The 15,047-nt window shown below is 37.6% G+C and overlaps 1 protein-coding gene across 2 annotated transcripts in view; it reads right to left on the bottom strand.

Moving 5' to 3' along the window:
* The window catches only part of LOC118814362 (fibrinogen C domain containing 1), a 199,296-nt gene that overhangs the window by 37,814 nt on the left and 146,435 nt on the right, over positions 1-15,047 (bottom strand). For both annotated transcript variants that reach the window (XM_036579935.1, XM_036579936.1), the window contains one exon: positions 14,942-15,038. In XM_036579935.1, the coding sequence (XP_036435828.1) occupies positions 14,942-15,038 (97 nt within the window). The remainder of the gene's footprint in view (positions 1-14,941; positions 15,039-15,047) is intronic.

Below are 15,047 nucleotides of genomic sequence, written 5' to 3' on the forward strand. Positions count from 1 at the left end.
TCAGAACAGAGTGCTGCACAGGCTCAGCAGACTGTACACAAAGCAGTGTTCTATTCAGAACCATGAGATCTATATAGAACCATTTCATACTTTAACAATTCTTTGAATGAAATAGTCCTTCAAATTGACAGAGAATGTGTTGTATATATGGTTCTACACAAATCCTTTTTGAAAATGGTTCTAGCACCAAAAAGGGTTCTGCTACTGGTATGATGTCAAGCTTGCAACAATAGGAGAACCCTTTTTGGTGCTGTATAGAACCCTTTTCAAAAAAAGTTCTATATAGAACCATATACAACACAATGTCCATCATTATTTAAGCATGCAAATGGTTCTTTGAGTGTTCATGGTTTTACATAGAACCATTGACTTTATTTAAGAGCTCCTGAAGAAGCATCTGTTTTAAGGGTGTAGAGTTACAGTTAGTATTAACAGCTCCAGTGTTGGGGTATTTACTCAAAAAGTAGTTCACAGTAATCTCATTATTCATTACTTCTACATTACCCTGTCCCAAATTATCTCACCATATTGGAAGATACTTTTGCTTGTTTTAAACATCTTAAAACATAAATATTAGATATATTCACTAGATTTAAGATGATTTCACTTGCAAAAATATCTTTTTCTTTGCAATGTGGTGGGAGTCCAGAGCGAGATTTAAAAGTGTTCATCCAGGGGGCACCATTCTTGAGCCCCAGAATTACTCAATCTGCCCCCGATTGTGGGTAGTACCTTATATATAATCTTTGATAGTCTGTTTTCACCCACTAAAGTGCTGGAAGACTGTAGCTGTGTACGTACGGTAAGGCTTGAGGTCTTATAACAATAAAGCAGAACACGAAAGTGGACTGAGGCTCTTCTGTTTTAACAATGTACAGATCAATCGGACCCCAAAACGAACTACAAATGAACCATAATGAGACCACCTCAAGGGGTCTGAGTTCAGTTTGTTTTTGGGACTGTTTAGAGGGTTCTGAGCTCATCTGACATGTTTACATATCGCTGCTGTCAGAAGAAAACCTCATATCTCCATTTTTAACATTTTTTTTGCCTTAATTTGAAAATGCTTGTAGTCCTTTATATTGTATGTTAATTTCATGATGCACGGTCCAAAAGAAATGGCCCAAAATGACTTGGAAAAAAGCCTGGTTCCATTGATTTACATTAAAAGTAAAGTAGGTTTTTTTCCTTCTCCTGTAAAGTTAGCATTTTGGAGATTCGAGGTTTTGTTCTGACAGCAGTGATATGCAAAGCAAACCATGATGAGTCCACTTGAGATGCTGAAAAGTGTGATTTGGGTGTTTTTTTTTTTCTCATTTAGACCTAAGAAAAGTTATGAGAAGAACACTGATGATGAAATATTTAAGATTCTACACTATTTCTAGGTTACTATTCAAATGTAAGCAAAATTGGGATTTTGACCATGTTAACACCTTCGTATAAAAAGGTGAGACTTCATTTTTAGTCTTATTCTTTCCATTGATGTTAATGTTCAGAGGACTCTCAGGTGGTTTTGATCTGCACATCAGAGAAAGCTTTAGTGGACGCGGACATACCAAATACACACTAAAACATTTTAAAATTCATGTAAATATTTCAAAGATTCCACTTCTCACTCAAATTGTTATGCTGATAATATAATTTGTAACATAAAACATTAATTGTAAAAGAATGCAAATGACAAGCATTTTCAGATTTTTGGACCCCGCTGTACCTCTGATGTGGGCCTGTGTCTCTTTAGTATGCAGTGCTGCTCTGCTCTCCTTTGCTCTCTCTATGTTTAATGAGCTGACGGGGTCTTTGGTCCATTAGAACAGAATAATAATAATAAAAAATAGAAAAAATTCTTGCCACGATCGATTCCACCAGGTGCCCTTTCTCCCACTATGCTCAGCTCTAATTGGTTCTGGGTTATGATCTTTGACCTCCTCCTTATTCCTCCAAAACCCAAAATGGGAAAAGTGAATATTTGTTTATTAACTTTATTTATCCAAGCAAAGTAAACAAACAAACCAGCTGTAAAATATACCCTGGTCAAACAGACTCAAAAAGCAATAAAGTGCCTGAATTATTAGTGTGTATTGGTAATTGGTAATGGTTGCTAATTAGAAACATATTAGAACCTAAGCATTTAAGCTTAACCCCTTAAATTGCCCGGCAGACCCAAAGTTTTATTACACAGTTTTATAACATAAGAATAGCTCAACCAGTTTGCACTGAAGTCCCTGTAGTTACTGAATAATACGCCTTAGTATGTAATAAGACTGGGGTTTTACGGGGTTAAAGGTTTTAAGTCTTAAGGTGGCTAACTAGACTGTATAAACAGACTATTACAACTCTCCATATAACAGCCTTAATGAATAGTGATGGGATAGATGGTAGCCGTCAACTACGAATTAATTCATAATGCAAATGCTGAACATTACTCTTATTCATAATTCCCAGTAGACATTTCAGAATTTCTGTGTACTGTACCATTTAATATGAGGGGGTAAATATAAATGCAGAAGAAAAATTCTTTCTGTAACGTAACCAGGAAACCAGACTGGAAAAGAAATATCATTGCTTCATGTTTCACTAACTGTTTTCTGTATTTTCATATGTAACATTCAGTTCCCCAGTCATTGTTTATTTATATTGTTTACATAAAATTGTTTATTTATGCTGCTAGGGGAAAGATCTGTGTGCTTCCATGCTATTCTTTCACATTTTTTTAAAATTTAGATTCAGGTTTCCACACCCATATGTATGCGTTTTCCACAAGCTGTTCAGAGCAGTTTCATTTTTCCCCCAAATACTTTAGGAAATGGGTCGATCAGTCAATAAAAAAGTGCTTTACGACTTCATAGTCTTACACTTACTGCAGAAATCAGGAGAGGCTGCACCAAGGATGCACTCAAAGAAAAAGCAAGGCCATTTTCCATCAAAATAGAGAGAATCGATGCAAAAAGAATCAGGTTTAATGGTAGTGAACATGGAAGGTTATGAGGCATAATGAAAGATTTGGCTGGAAGTACTAGGAAATGTTTTTTTTTCTTCACAGTAATAGCACATTCCTGTCTTGTAAATAGCCACATGACTACAAGCCAGCAAGTAACATGCAGGGCCGTCGCGACAAAACACCAGGCCTAGGACAAAAATATAATTTAAGGCCCCCTAAGCCCCTCTGCCCCCGGCAACACAAGGAAACACAAATGGGTCTTGGCCCAGACCCATCATTATGCAGAAACATTACACATCACATCAAATTACACATCAAATTAGGCACGAGGCTTTAATACAGAACAGTGAAGATAACTCAGTAATAACAAAGCTTACCTTTCCACACAGTGAGAAGGGCATCATTTTGTCTTTAGGGTTAAACTTGTTTTGGTGTTATAAAGTGGCTGTTACAATTCACTAAAAGGAGACAGCTGCTCTGTAGCACCTGTAATAAGATTATAGGGCTGGTTGCTGCTCTTTCGGACTTTTGCTTCATTGCTTATGTGTTTATAGGAGTTTCCCCTCTCAAAGCGCAGAGTACTGGGATAAGATTGCTATAATGAGGCACCTACTCTGATTTACCAGCACTGATAGTAAATACTGACTGTGTGCTAATTAACACTTGTGAAAAGCTTCTCTTATTTTTGGCATTAACATTGTTGACGTTGTTGCTAAAAGAGTTTATTGGACACATTTTTCATACATTAATTCACATTTAATGCATGCATTTATGTATCAAGTCTGACTTAAAAACACAATGCAGACTTTGAACTGACTTGAACTTGCTTTGAATGACCCTATTCTTCTTTTTATTATTATTAGTATTACTATTATTACCATAATTATGTTTATTTCATTAAAAGAAGTGACAGAACATTTCATTTTGTCACTTTCAAACAATCATAATACAATTTTAGCTAATTTTGAGTATAACTCAAAAACACTAGCCATGACATGACTAGCAAACACAGCTTTGAACAGTAGTACACACAAAATCATAATATTTTTCATTATAATATATAAAAGTTTACTTAATTACAGAAAATGTGTTTCGGTAGTGACTATTCTTAATTGTACACACTGATTTTCAGACTTTGGGACAAATTTACTTCAAATCAGTGGAACCTAACTACTGACCATTTGGTCATAAGGGACAGGGATGCAGTCTCACTTTCTGCTATAAAATGCAGGGTGTTGCTAAAATGAGGCCCCACCTATGGACAAAAACTCTGTTTTGGTAGTGACATTAAAACACGGGACAGCATTTTTTTGAATATTTTTTTTTTTAAATTAAAAATGTAACTAAAATCTAAATACGGAAATCAAAAAGTTTAAAAAGCACAAAAAAGTATTTTCTCAAGTTAAAAATTTAGGGGTTATGCCACGTTCACATGCTTTGTGTCATTCCGTGCCTCACAGCAGTATGTGAATGGCGGCGGCATGAAGCCACACAAACATTGGCATGGCGATGGAATTAATGAAGGATTATTACAGGAGAGCTTTAGCAGAGCAGATTGTTTATTTGTTTTATTTAAGGTGCAAAAAGGCAGGAAAATGTTCTTCACTCTTTGATTTTTGTTGTTCTGGGATGACCTAGAATTCAATAAAGAGATGTTCAGCATTCATGGCTCCAAAAAATCAACATATATTATGTTTTACCTTTGAGACCAACATCAAAAGTTGGGACAATTGAACTCTTGATATAAAGTTCTGCTGGCTGATTTGCAGAATGCTGCCGCTAACAGTAGCACAATTTTCTGGTTTAGATCAGGTTTACCGTCGTCTGTCAACCACCAACATGTGGAAGCAGCGTTAGAGTTTGGGACAGTCATCTCTTAATAGAAAGTCACACTAGAAATTATGATGCAGTACATATTTAGCTTATTACTTAATTAATGTATTCGGTTTAAATATATCTTAACAATCTTTTTAAATATCTACAGTCTGAAAATAGTTTTACAGTTTGAACTAATTCAATAGGATGGTCCATATAGTGTTCTGAGGGCAGGTTCTGTCTAATAATGATTTGACAGTTTTCAAACTATTGTGAAACTCTTTGGCTCTGCAATCACTGCATTACTAAAGCCATTGATTACTAAGTTAGCGTAAACTGATTGGCTTCTGTTAAAGAAACATACAGCTGATAATTGAGCAGGAAGCTCAATTCTAAAAGCACTCGGCACAGAACTTAAGTTCACTTCAAATCCCCCAACAAAGTTGTTGTGAAGCAGAAAGTCAAAAAAATCTCTTGCCCTTTTTCTCTATTTATTATGTTTAAATATAGTCTTATTTTTTTCCCAAATACTGAGTAAATACACATAAATCAGGGTTATTAGCCATTATTTTAGCTATTATGTTGAAAATTCTAAGTCAAAATTTCAAGGAATGTATTCATTATTTCAATCTAATGAGTTACAACTCGAACCTGAATCAGAGAATGATAAAAAATCCTTTGGCTGCTTCCCAAATCATGCACTACTTTACACACTACATTAATAAATGCACTTCTAATTGTGCAGTATTTTTAACATGGCATTTAGTGCTACAGTATGTAGTTTGAGATGTTATTGATTAAATGACTTTGTAAATAATGTTGGATTTCGATTTTTCCAACTACGATATTTAGTTATACATTTTTAGTTGATAACATCAATTTTGAGGACCATTTTTGAAAAACACTGTTGACCCCATAATGGCTTAGTGACACATGACTAGGTCAAAAGAAACTACATGAACTGGGTTTATTTTTTCAAATAACAAATGCTTTTTAAAGCTTTTATTTTCGAAACGTGCTTGTGTCCATCAGTCCAATGTGAGAAGACAACTCAACGCTATGGGTCTAAAAGGATGTGAACATTGGCCAACTTCTAAGACTGAACTTTGGAGATGTGGGAAAATACCGCAGCAGATTTCTCTAAAGTCTCCTGGAAAGAATGGAAGCTGTAATAAAAGCAAAGGATGCACACACACACACACACACACACACACACACACACACACACACACACACACAGCTGTGTAACGTTCTGTGAAATGTATGTTTTCTGATTTTTCCCAATGGTAGAAAATGAATAACCTGTATTTAATAGCCAGTTTGACTGGAAATTAAATAAATGAAGGGTGGTGTTTGACTTTTGCACAGCACACACTGACATGCAGTCGAATTAAATCTCAACCAAGGCATGAGACACTGGTGCAGCAGCCGTTCTGATATGATAGCAACGCTGTAATTGCTCCAGTCCATCCTGCTCCTTTCTGACTCAATTCCGACCTCAACTGTGTATGAGAAATCACACAAAACTCTTATGCAAGCAAGGGCAACTCGTACTAATACCCTAACACCATAATTATTATGAGATTTTGGCCCTTTGTGGCGGCCCTCACTGACAGCAGGTCAAGGGTAAAGAAGAGAAATGAGATGGGGGTTTGGTCAAGAGGATTGCGATAGGAGCTTTATTCAAATCTCCAGGGTGGTTAGCGTGTATGTGTGTTTGTGTGTGTGTGTGTGAGAGAGAGAGAGAACAAGGTTCATGCTGAGACTATGATGTTGCTGTGGTATTTCACATAGCCTGCAGGGAGAGAACAGAACATTACGATGCTACGTGAGGGGAATGACTATTCTATATTGCACTCACAGACACACATATATAGTTTACAGTATGTGAGAGCTAGACGGATGCATTATGTGATGAGTAAACATTCTGAATGGACAGTGTGTTCTGACTCAACAAGCCATATCTAATGCACAACTTGTAACAGTACTTAATCCATAAAAGTCAGGAGTTATTGTTGGTTTGCTACTATTTAAATACTGTATTTGTATTATTCGCTCTAATTTGACCATAAAGAAAGTTTTTTGTCCATTTTAAAAGCAGTGCATTTGTTACAGCTCTACAAATGGACAAACAAGCTTAATTAAAATGTATTTATTACCTTTAATAACTTAATAACAAACACAATCATGTGAATGCAGGGTGAGTTTTCCGATTTTCCTCACCGACATCCAGTGAGAGCAACAGTGGCTGCATGTCATGTTCATGATTGTAGCCTCTCACTCTCATACCCCTAGGTAACAGTCAGGTCCAGAAATATTCAAACGCCAACAAAGTTTGTTATTTTTGTTGTCTATCATACCGTAATAGTGTTGAAGATAAATAATGCACATGAGCACAAACATTCAGCTTCAGTTTGGAGGTATTTAAATCCAAATTGGGTGAACTTTGCAGGAATTACATCTAGTTTCAAAGAAAGAAGAAATTGGAAAAAAAAATGTACTGGTAAGTTCGGAAAAACCAAGAAAGCCCAGAAAATGTACAAATAAAACAAAGAAGCTGAAGGTGTTCTCAGAACAACTAACTGACCATGCCAGTCCAGACCTCAACATAAACGTCTGAATATGCCTGGGACTACTTGGATTGTGAAAAGCAGCAAATGAAACCAACTTCTGAGACTGAACTGCAGATACAACAGCACACAACACAAAAGCAGCTGGGCTTCAGGAGAAGAGTCAAACTAGGAAAATGTGTTAATGGAATAAAAAAAAATATTGGATAATAATCATTTAATTACACATTTTCAAAAAGTGTTATATTTACATTGGATTTACATTTACTTGTTTTTTTTCTTAGTTTCAACGTTAAAAAGATTAGCAAAATGAAAAAATGTAAGTGATGTTCTGTCTGAAAAACAAGACTGTACACAACAATAACTTTTCAAATTCATAAGAAATGAATAGGCTAAATGATAAAATATCTTCCTCTACTTACAAATACAAGTGAAGGTTTAGAACTTTCAACATACTTTGTCCACTTGTTTCAATGAGCTGCGAGTGAGAAATAATTCATATCATGCTACTGTTACTGCCAGTAATATCTAAGACTTCACCAGAGGCCTGTCTCATGAAACAGGATGTCTTGCTCGGCCAATTCATTTTAGGATTAATTTGATTAAACCTTTGATTTTTTTGTCTTATGACAACTTTTTACCAGGCTACATCACCATGGTAACACATGCAGCACACAGTACAAGATTACGGATAGTAAACCAATCTTGGACTATTCACAAGCTTCTGACCAATCAGGGACAGCCTCCTGATAGAGGTGTACATGGACCCTGTGGTCCATTATCAGGTCACTTTTGTGGCATCAAACATGAAATATTTACTTCTGGGAATGTAAGTGAATGCAAGCATCTCTGGATGTCATTAGGAGTGACCACTCGATGTATACACACATTACAAAATTATGACGACCATCTGCTTGGGAAACATTAACTCAAGAGCCAGTGGAAGAAGCTTTGAGAAGCTTTTCGAGATTGCCCATCAATCTAATGTCTGCCCAACATTTTGTAATCCCCTGTTTGAGCCAACACAGTTCCCAGATTACATATTCAAAGTAGACGCCAGGCAAAAATTGATGGTACATGAGTTCTCCAATTCAATCTGTGCAACCTGCTCCACACGTGCCTTTATAAATCCTGAAGGATGATTTTTGAGAGATTTACACCACTTCAAAAATCACCACACTCACATAAAATACAGTACTGTGTGAGTGATTTATGTGCATGTCTCATTCCCCTCACGGTGTTTGTGGTCTCTCAACACTCACTGGACACTGTTAGGACACACATACAGTGCTGTGAAAAAGTATTAGTCCCTGTCTTGCTTTCTTCTATTTTTGCTCATTTGTCACGTTTAATAGATTTAGATCATCCAACAAATTTTAATATGAGATAAAGACAATACAAGTTAACACAAAAAGCAGCTTTTAATTGACCATTTCATTCATCAAAGCTAAAGATTTATTCAAAATATCACTACATGTAAAAAAGTAATTGTCCCCCTAAACCTAGTAACTGGTTGTGCCACCAACTGCAATCAATCGTTTGCGATTACTTGCAATGAGTCTTTTACATCACTGTAGAGGATTTTTGTCCACTCTTCTTTGCAGAATTGTTTTAATTCAGCTACATAGGAAGATTTTCGAGCATGAACTGCCCATTTAAGGTCTTGCATTAGCATCGAAATGCGATTCAAGTCAGGACTTTGACTTGGATACTCCAAAACCTTTATTTTGCTTCTTTTGAGCCATTCAGAGGTGGACTCGCTTGTGTGCTTCAGATTATTATCCTGCTGCAAAACCCAATTGTGATTGAGCTTTAGGTCACAAGCTGACTCCAGAAAGTTCCACCTTTGACTCATCAGTCCAAAGAATATTATCCCAAAAGTTTTGGGGGTCATCTAGATTTTTTTTTGGCAAATGCAAGACGAGCCTTTGTGTTCTTTTTGGTCAGCAAAGGTTTGTGCCTTGCACAAAAATCTAATCTAACCATGTCTCACTATTTGTGAAAGGGCTTCTGACCTTGGCATTGCACCATGAAGATCACTTTCACTTGGGGTCTTCTTGATGTTGCAATACCCTCCTAGTCTTTCTTACAAGAATAACAAACCAAGTATTTTGATGTTGGTTGTGTTGCATGACCTTTGAGGAAATCAGAATTTATAGACAAAAATGTTTCAATGAGTTGCCCATTTTAAAAGATGTCATACTTTGCAACATGTCATGATTTTACAGCTTTTAAACTACTTTACTTAGAATTTATTTTGCATATATGGTTGGACAGGCGGCACGGTGGCGCAGTGGGTAGCGCTGTCGCCTCACAGCAAGAAGGGCCTGGGTTTGATTCCTGGCTGGGTGACCAGGGTCGTTTCTGTGTGGAGTTTGCATGTTCTCCCCGTGTCTGCGTGGGTTTCCTCCGGGTACACCAGTTTCCTCCCACAGTCCAAAAACATGCAGTCAGGCCAATTGGACGTGCTAAATTGCCCCTAGGTGTGAGTGTGTGTGAATGTGTATGTCTGTCTGTCTGCCCTGCGATGGACTGGCGACCTGTCCAGGGTGTATCCTGCCTTCCGCCCAATGACTGCTGGGATAGGCTCCAGCACCCCACCGCGACCCAGAAGGATAAGCGGTTTAGATGATGGGATGGTTGGACAGTCATACCACCAGACATTTTTAGACTTCTGGGAGGCATAAATGTCTAACATGAAAAGAGATACACTAGAATAATGTGATATTAGTCATCTATTTCTTAAACAATGTAACTGGAAAATAACTGACTTGGTCAAAAAAATGCACATTATTGACCTAAATATAATTGACCAAATATAACTGACCAAATGTAAACCATCCTAAATTACCTGTTGGATTCTAACCCCTCTGATAGCTCTGAGAACTCTGGATGTTGAGTGAAATTTGATTTGATCTGAGTATGTATTAATGTTTATCATGTACTCTTAAGTTCTTGTGTCCTTTCAGCTCTATTTGAATCCTGAACATTCCCTCTCCTCCCTCTGTTCTCTCTTTCTAGCAGACTCCCTTATTTTCTGGCATCCTGCACTCCATTCATCCTGAAATGCACAGAAAAGCCTGTCATCTCTGCTCATCCCTCCACACACACACACACACACACACACACATAAACTCATAATCACCCCATTTAAACCGCTCTGCAGTGTCCTTCAGTAGGAGAAGGATGTTCCAAAAACAAAACTGTGTGCACCAAGCTACCAGCTCGCCAAAGGCCTGGGTGCTAAAATGATAACAATAACATTTTCTGGATATTGACAATATGCATCTGAGGTGTTTGTGACAAAATAATTATGCAAAATAGTTCCTAAATCTGCTGTCAGCACCAAAGCTTTTAAATTTGAACCACTTCTAATTTGGTAGACAAAGTGATAATGTGTGTCATGTAGAAGTCTAGCCATTCACTCACAACAGCACAAACAGACAGTTTTTAAAGCCATTTGAAAATGCCTGCTGCAGTTTACCCCATGCAACCAATCAATTAATGCTAGACCACTAGAACAGTCCTTAATTATAGTGAAGACATTTTTCCCCCATTTTCTAAAACTGAGCATTTTAGAGATTCTGTTTTGTTATGAAAAGCATATAGTAATGAATAATAATTATGAATGGAATGCTAAGAAAAACGTTATGCTAGTTGCATAGTCCCAAGTCTATGCTGTCTAAGATATCAGATTTTTCTGTGATATTGACGACGTTATTGTGAAGTCTTCTCAGTTAGTCCGTAATCTTGATCTTTTGCTAACTTTCACACCTCACATAAACCTGCCAGCCTAAAAAAACCTGCCTTTTTTCATCTTCACAGCACTCCACGCCTTTACCCACTGCTCAGCTTAAAAGATGCTGAAATACTGGTCCACGCTTTTATCACTTTTCGTCTTGATTACTGTAATTCTACTCTTACTGCTCTCCCTGCAAATATGTTAAATAGACAGCAATATATTCAGCTCGGCTGCTAGAGTTCTCACCCACACCAAACGTGCATACATCACTCCTGTCTTGTACCAGTTACATCAGCTACCCATTAATTCACATATTAAATACAAGATACTTTTACTGTCTTTATTTTGCTTTTTCCATATGATCTCCTATAAAACTTGGTTTTGCTTTGTTTTTTTGTTATTACGGCAATGTTTGATATCAAGGAAGGAGAGAGGAACTCAACTATTTACAAGTCGGGTGCTTGAGCTGTATTGGCCACAGCGTCGCCATACACACATGGTTAGAATGCTAACATACCTCTTTATGTTAGCTGTTGACCTAGCCCTCCTCAGCACATCCACACCACTTGAGTGCACAAAGCCTGACTCCCCAGTTCTTCCCATGCTGAAGCACAAACAGCCTCAAAAATGATGCCTCCCACTGCCGCTCTTCACAATCTGAGTCCCGCAGCATAACAAACCCCAAACAATACATCCCCTGAACACAACACAATACCCTTGTGTTTCATAGTTGGCTGCTTTGCTGGCCTGTTTTGGATGTTCTGAAAAAGCAACCTTGAGCTTTGGAAATGTGTTATGTAAATAAAATGTTATTATTATTATATTATTATTATTATTATTATTAAGATAAGACTTTTGGCTGTATCACAAGTATCACATGACTGTCTTTTATCATTGTCACGAGACATGAATCTTTTCAAGTTGCTGGAGTCCCCTCCAACGTCCTCGGTGTAACCTTGGTTTCACCACCCTCCCCTTACTGTAATTCATGAAACTGTTCAGTTCTAAAAGCCCACAGTGAGCCAGTGGCAACTTTTGCCGCCTTGATCATCTCATCAAAATGCTCCAAAATCACGTGGCCTAGAAAATCCTGCATGGTCAATTACACCTGGGCTGTTGGTCCAGATGGGGAGGCAGAAACAGCAGCATATAGATCAGCTGGGGACAACTTTTGAAGATGTGCAGGCTGAGCCGCCCACGCTGGATGGTGACACCGCTGAGTATTCCACTGGGCATCATCAGCAGGGAGAGAAACAGGAAGAGAAGAATCACAAACATAGAGGTGTCTGGGGAGACGCATGATCAGGACTGCACCACCTACGCCAAAACTAATACTTCACACAGCACGGCGGTAAACAGCAGTGTGCCTCAATGGTCACAGTCAGAGTTTAAAAAGCAAAGCACCAACGCTGGAGAAGCAGACTCATCATTGGACGCAATGGGTTACCGTCACCAAGCAAATCTGGCCATGTATGTGGGGGTGTTTTTTTTTATGACCTAAGAAGTTTAGGGTTATTACTGATACAATTGATTTGCATTGGGTTAGATTACTTGAAGGAAAACAACACTAAAATATGTGTGCGTCACTCTGTAAAGCCTGAAATAAGTTTTTCTAACCACAGCAAATGTCTTCACACATCTATGTCTCACACACAGACTCAAAAAGAATGTTTAGCTCGATGTTTAGGTCACAAATGCAAAATCAACATTATACTAAAGAAGATCTGATAACAATAGATCATTCACTTACATTCCCAGAACCTTCACCAAGTTTTGACTGAGTTCTCTTTGAATGCTTTTTCAACACACTCGCAAACATCAGATTCATCTGCATGAGGAAGAGGTCTGAAGCACAGCTGACAAAATTTTGTATGCAATTACACATTTCCACCAGAGAGGTCTCCACGTCCCCAAATCGTACATGGTGTAGCTTATAACACAATTACACTGCTATTTAATACACTACCTTTACATTTGGGGCCGTATATGCAGGTCACTATAAAGCTGTTTCGAGCAGTCTGACCATTCCCCAAACTGACCACTCCAAAGCCAATACAGTGCGTTCAGATCAGATATGCTTAATTTATTAAAGATAGGTGTACACTGTTCAAAAAATATTGCCAGTTCTTTGGGGAAATAAAAGAGAACCACTTTTGGTTTTATTTTAAGAACCAGTTTTGTAAATGAAATGTGTAAGTGTGAACAAACTTTTAAAATATTTAAGAATCTACAAAAGATTGCAGAGGATCTTAATAAATGAAATGTATTATTGCTGTTTAAAAAAAAAAAAACAACAAAAAAAAAAACGCTGCTTCACGTTGTGCCTAACAACCCTTTAACTGTGGCTCATTCTCTTTGCTAATCAGAATCAGAATTCACACTTTTGACCAAATTTCTTCACTTGTTTGAACTGTGAGTTGACCTATGAGTGACAAACAACAAAACAATATATAAAAAGAGGCATTCAAGGCATGGAGGACCTAGGAGCAATAAGAAAAGCTTCAATGCTGGAGAAGCAGAATGTCACCACCGGACGCAATGGCTGACCATTGCCGGGCTAATCTGGGCATGTGCATGTGGGGGTGTTTGTTGAGACATATTGTTTTCTGTCCTCATGTCCTGTGGACCCTCAGTGTCCCTAGAAATCTTTCCCTCCTCATTTTTTTTGTCCTCTTGACCCCTCCCCTCCCACTCGTCTCTTTTCCGGCATTCTTCACGCCATTCATCCTGATACAGTCCGAAAGGCCTGTCATCTCTACTCATCCGTCTATGCACACACACACACACACACACACACACACGTGCACACAGGGCACAGTCACCCCGTTTAAACCTCTTTGCAGGGTTAAGAGCTTGATTAGAGCCCTCCAACTGTCAAAAGCACGTCCAGTCCACGAAAAGAGAAAAAAAAAATCTAGTTCATTACATGAAAAGAAAAGGGAAAAAAGAAGAAAATAAAAGCAAAAGCACATATTTTTCCCTGTGGTTTCTAACAGGGAAAATGGTCAGCTTTTTTTAAACAGGTCATGAGTCATTCTTTACAAAGGAAAAAAAGAAAAATAAAAGAAGGAAATTGCTGCATATTGTATTGCAATAAAACCGGCATCAATTTTGCTGCCAAAGTTGGTCAGCACATAAAAGAGATTCTGAATATGAAAGGATAAAAGGGACAGATGATAAAGTGGACTTGCAGCTTCACAACAGCATACATGCACACACAAATGCACAGTTTTATACAGCTGTTTTCATACAATGTCAGGATGTAGAACTCATATGTCCAATATGTATTATAATACTGTACTGTTACAAACGTTTTACGGCACCTGATTCATTAGTTTTAAAAAGCTGTTTGTCTTGGCAGTCAGAGTTTATGGGCTCAGAAAAATATTAATAATTGAATAAATACATATAGAATTAATACAATAAGTAGACTTTATAGTGTCAATGTGTTTGTTTAACCGTTTCCAAACCTTTCCTCATAGCAACCCAGTGTTACTTGTAGTTACCTTCCAAAACCTGGTGTAATCACTCCTTTAATAGGTTAAGTCAGGTTTATATATTATGAGTATATGGTGTTTGCACAGTAGCACAGTAGTGTGTGTGTGTGTATACACACTGTCTTGTATCTCCAAAATGGTAACTTTACATAAAAAGGAAAAAATACTTTGAATGGAAGTCAATGGAACCAGCTACAACTCCAAGTAATTTGTGCTGGTCCATTCATAAGGACCTTTTAACACAATGTAAAATGCAATATGACAACAAATAGAGATCCAAGGTTTGGTCAAGATAGTGATGATATATATATATATATATATATATATATATATATATATATGTCATGGAAATGTATGCAAGCCAATTCAAACTTACCAAGCCAGTGCTCTCCAGTGATCTTGCCAAATCCATCTCGGTAAGAATCCCACTCTCGGAAGAAGTTTACAGACCCGTCCTCTCGACGCTGAATCACCTGAAGATT

The sequence above is a fragment of the Colossoma macropomum genome, unplaced genomic scaffold (assembly GCF_904425465.1).
Source record: "Colossoma macropomum unplaced genomic scaffold, Colossoma_macropomum, whole genome shotgun sequence".
In the NCBI taxonomy this organism is placed as follows: Eukaryota; Metazoa; Chordata; class Actinopteri; order Characiformes; family Serrasalmidae; genus Colossoma; species Colossoma macropomum.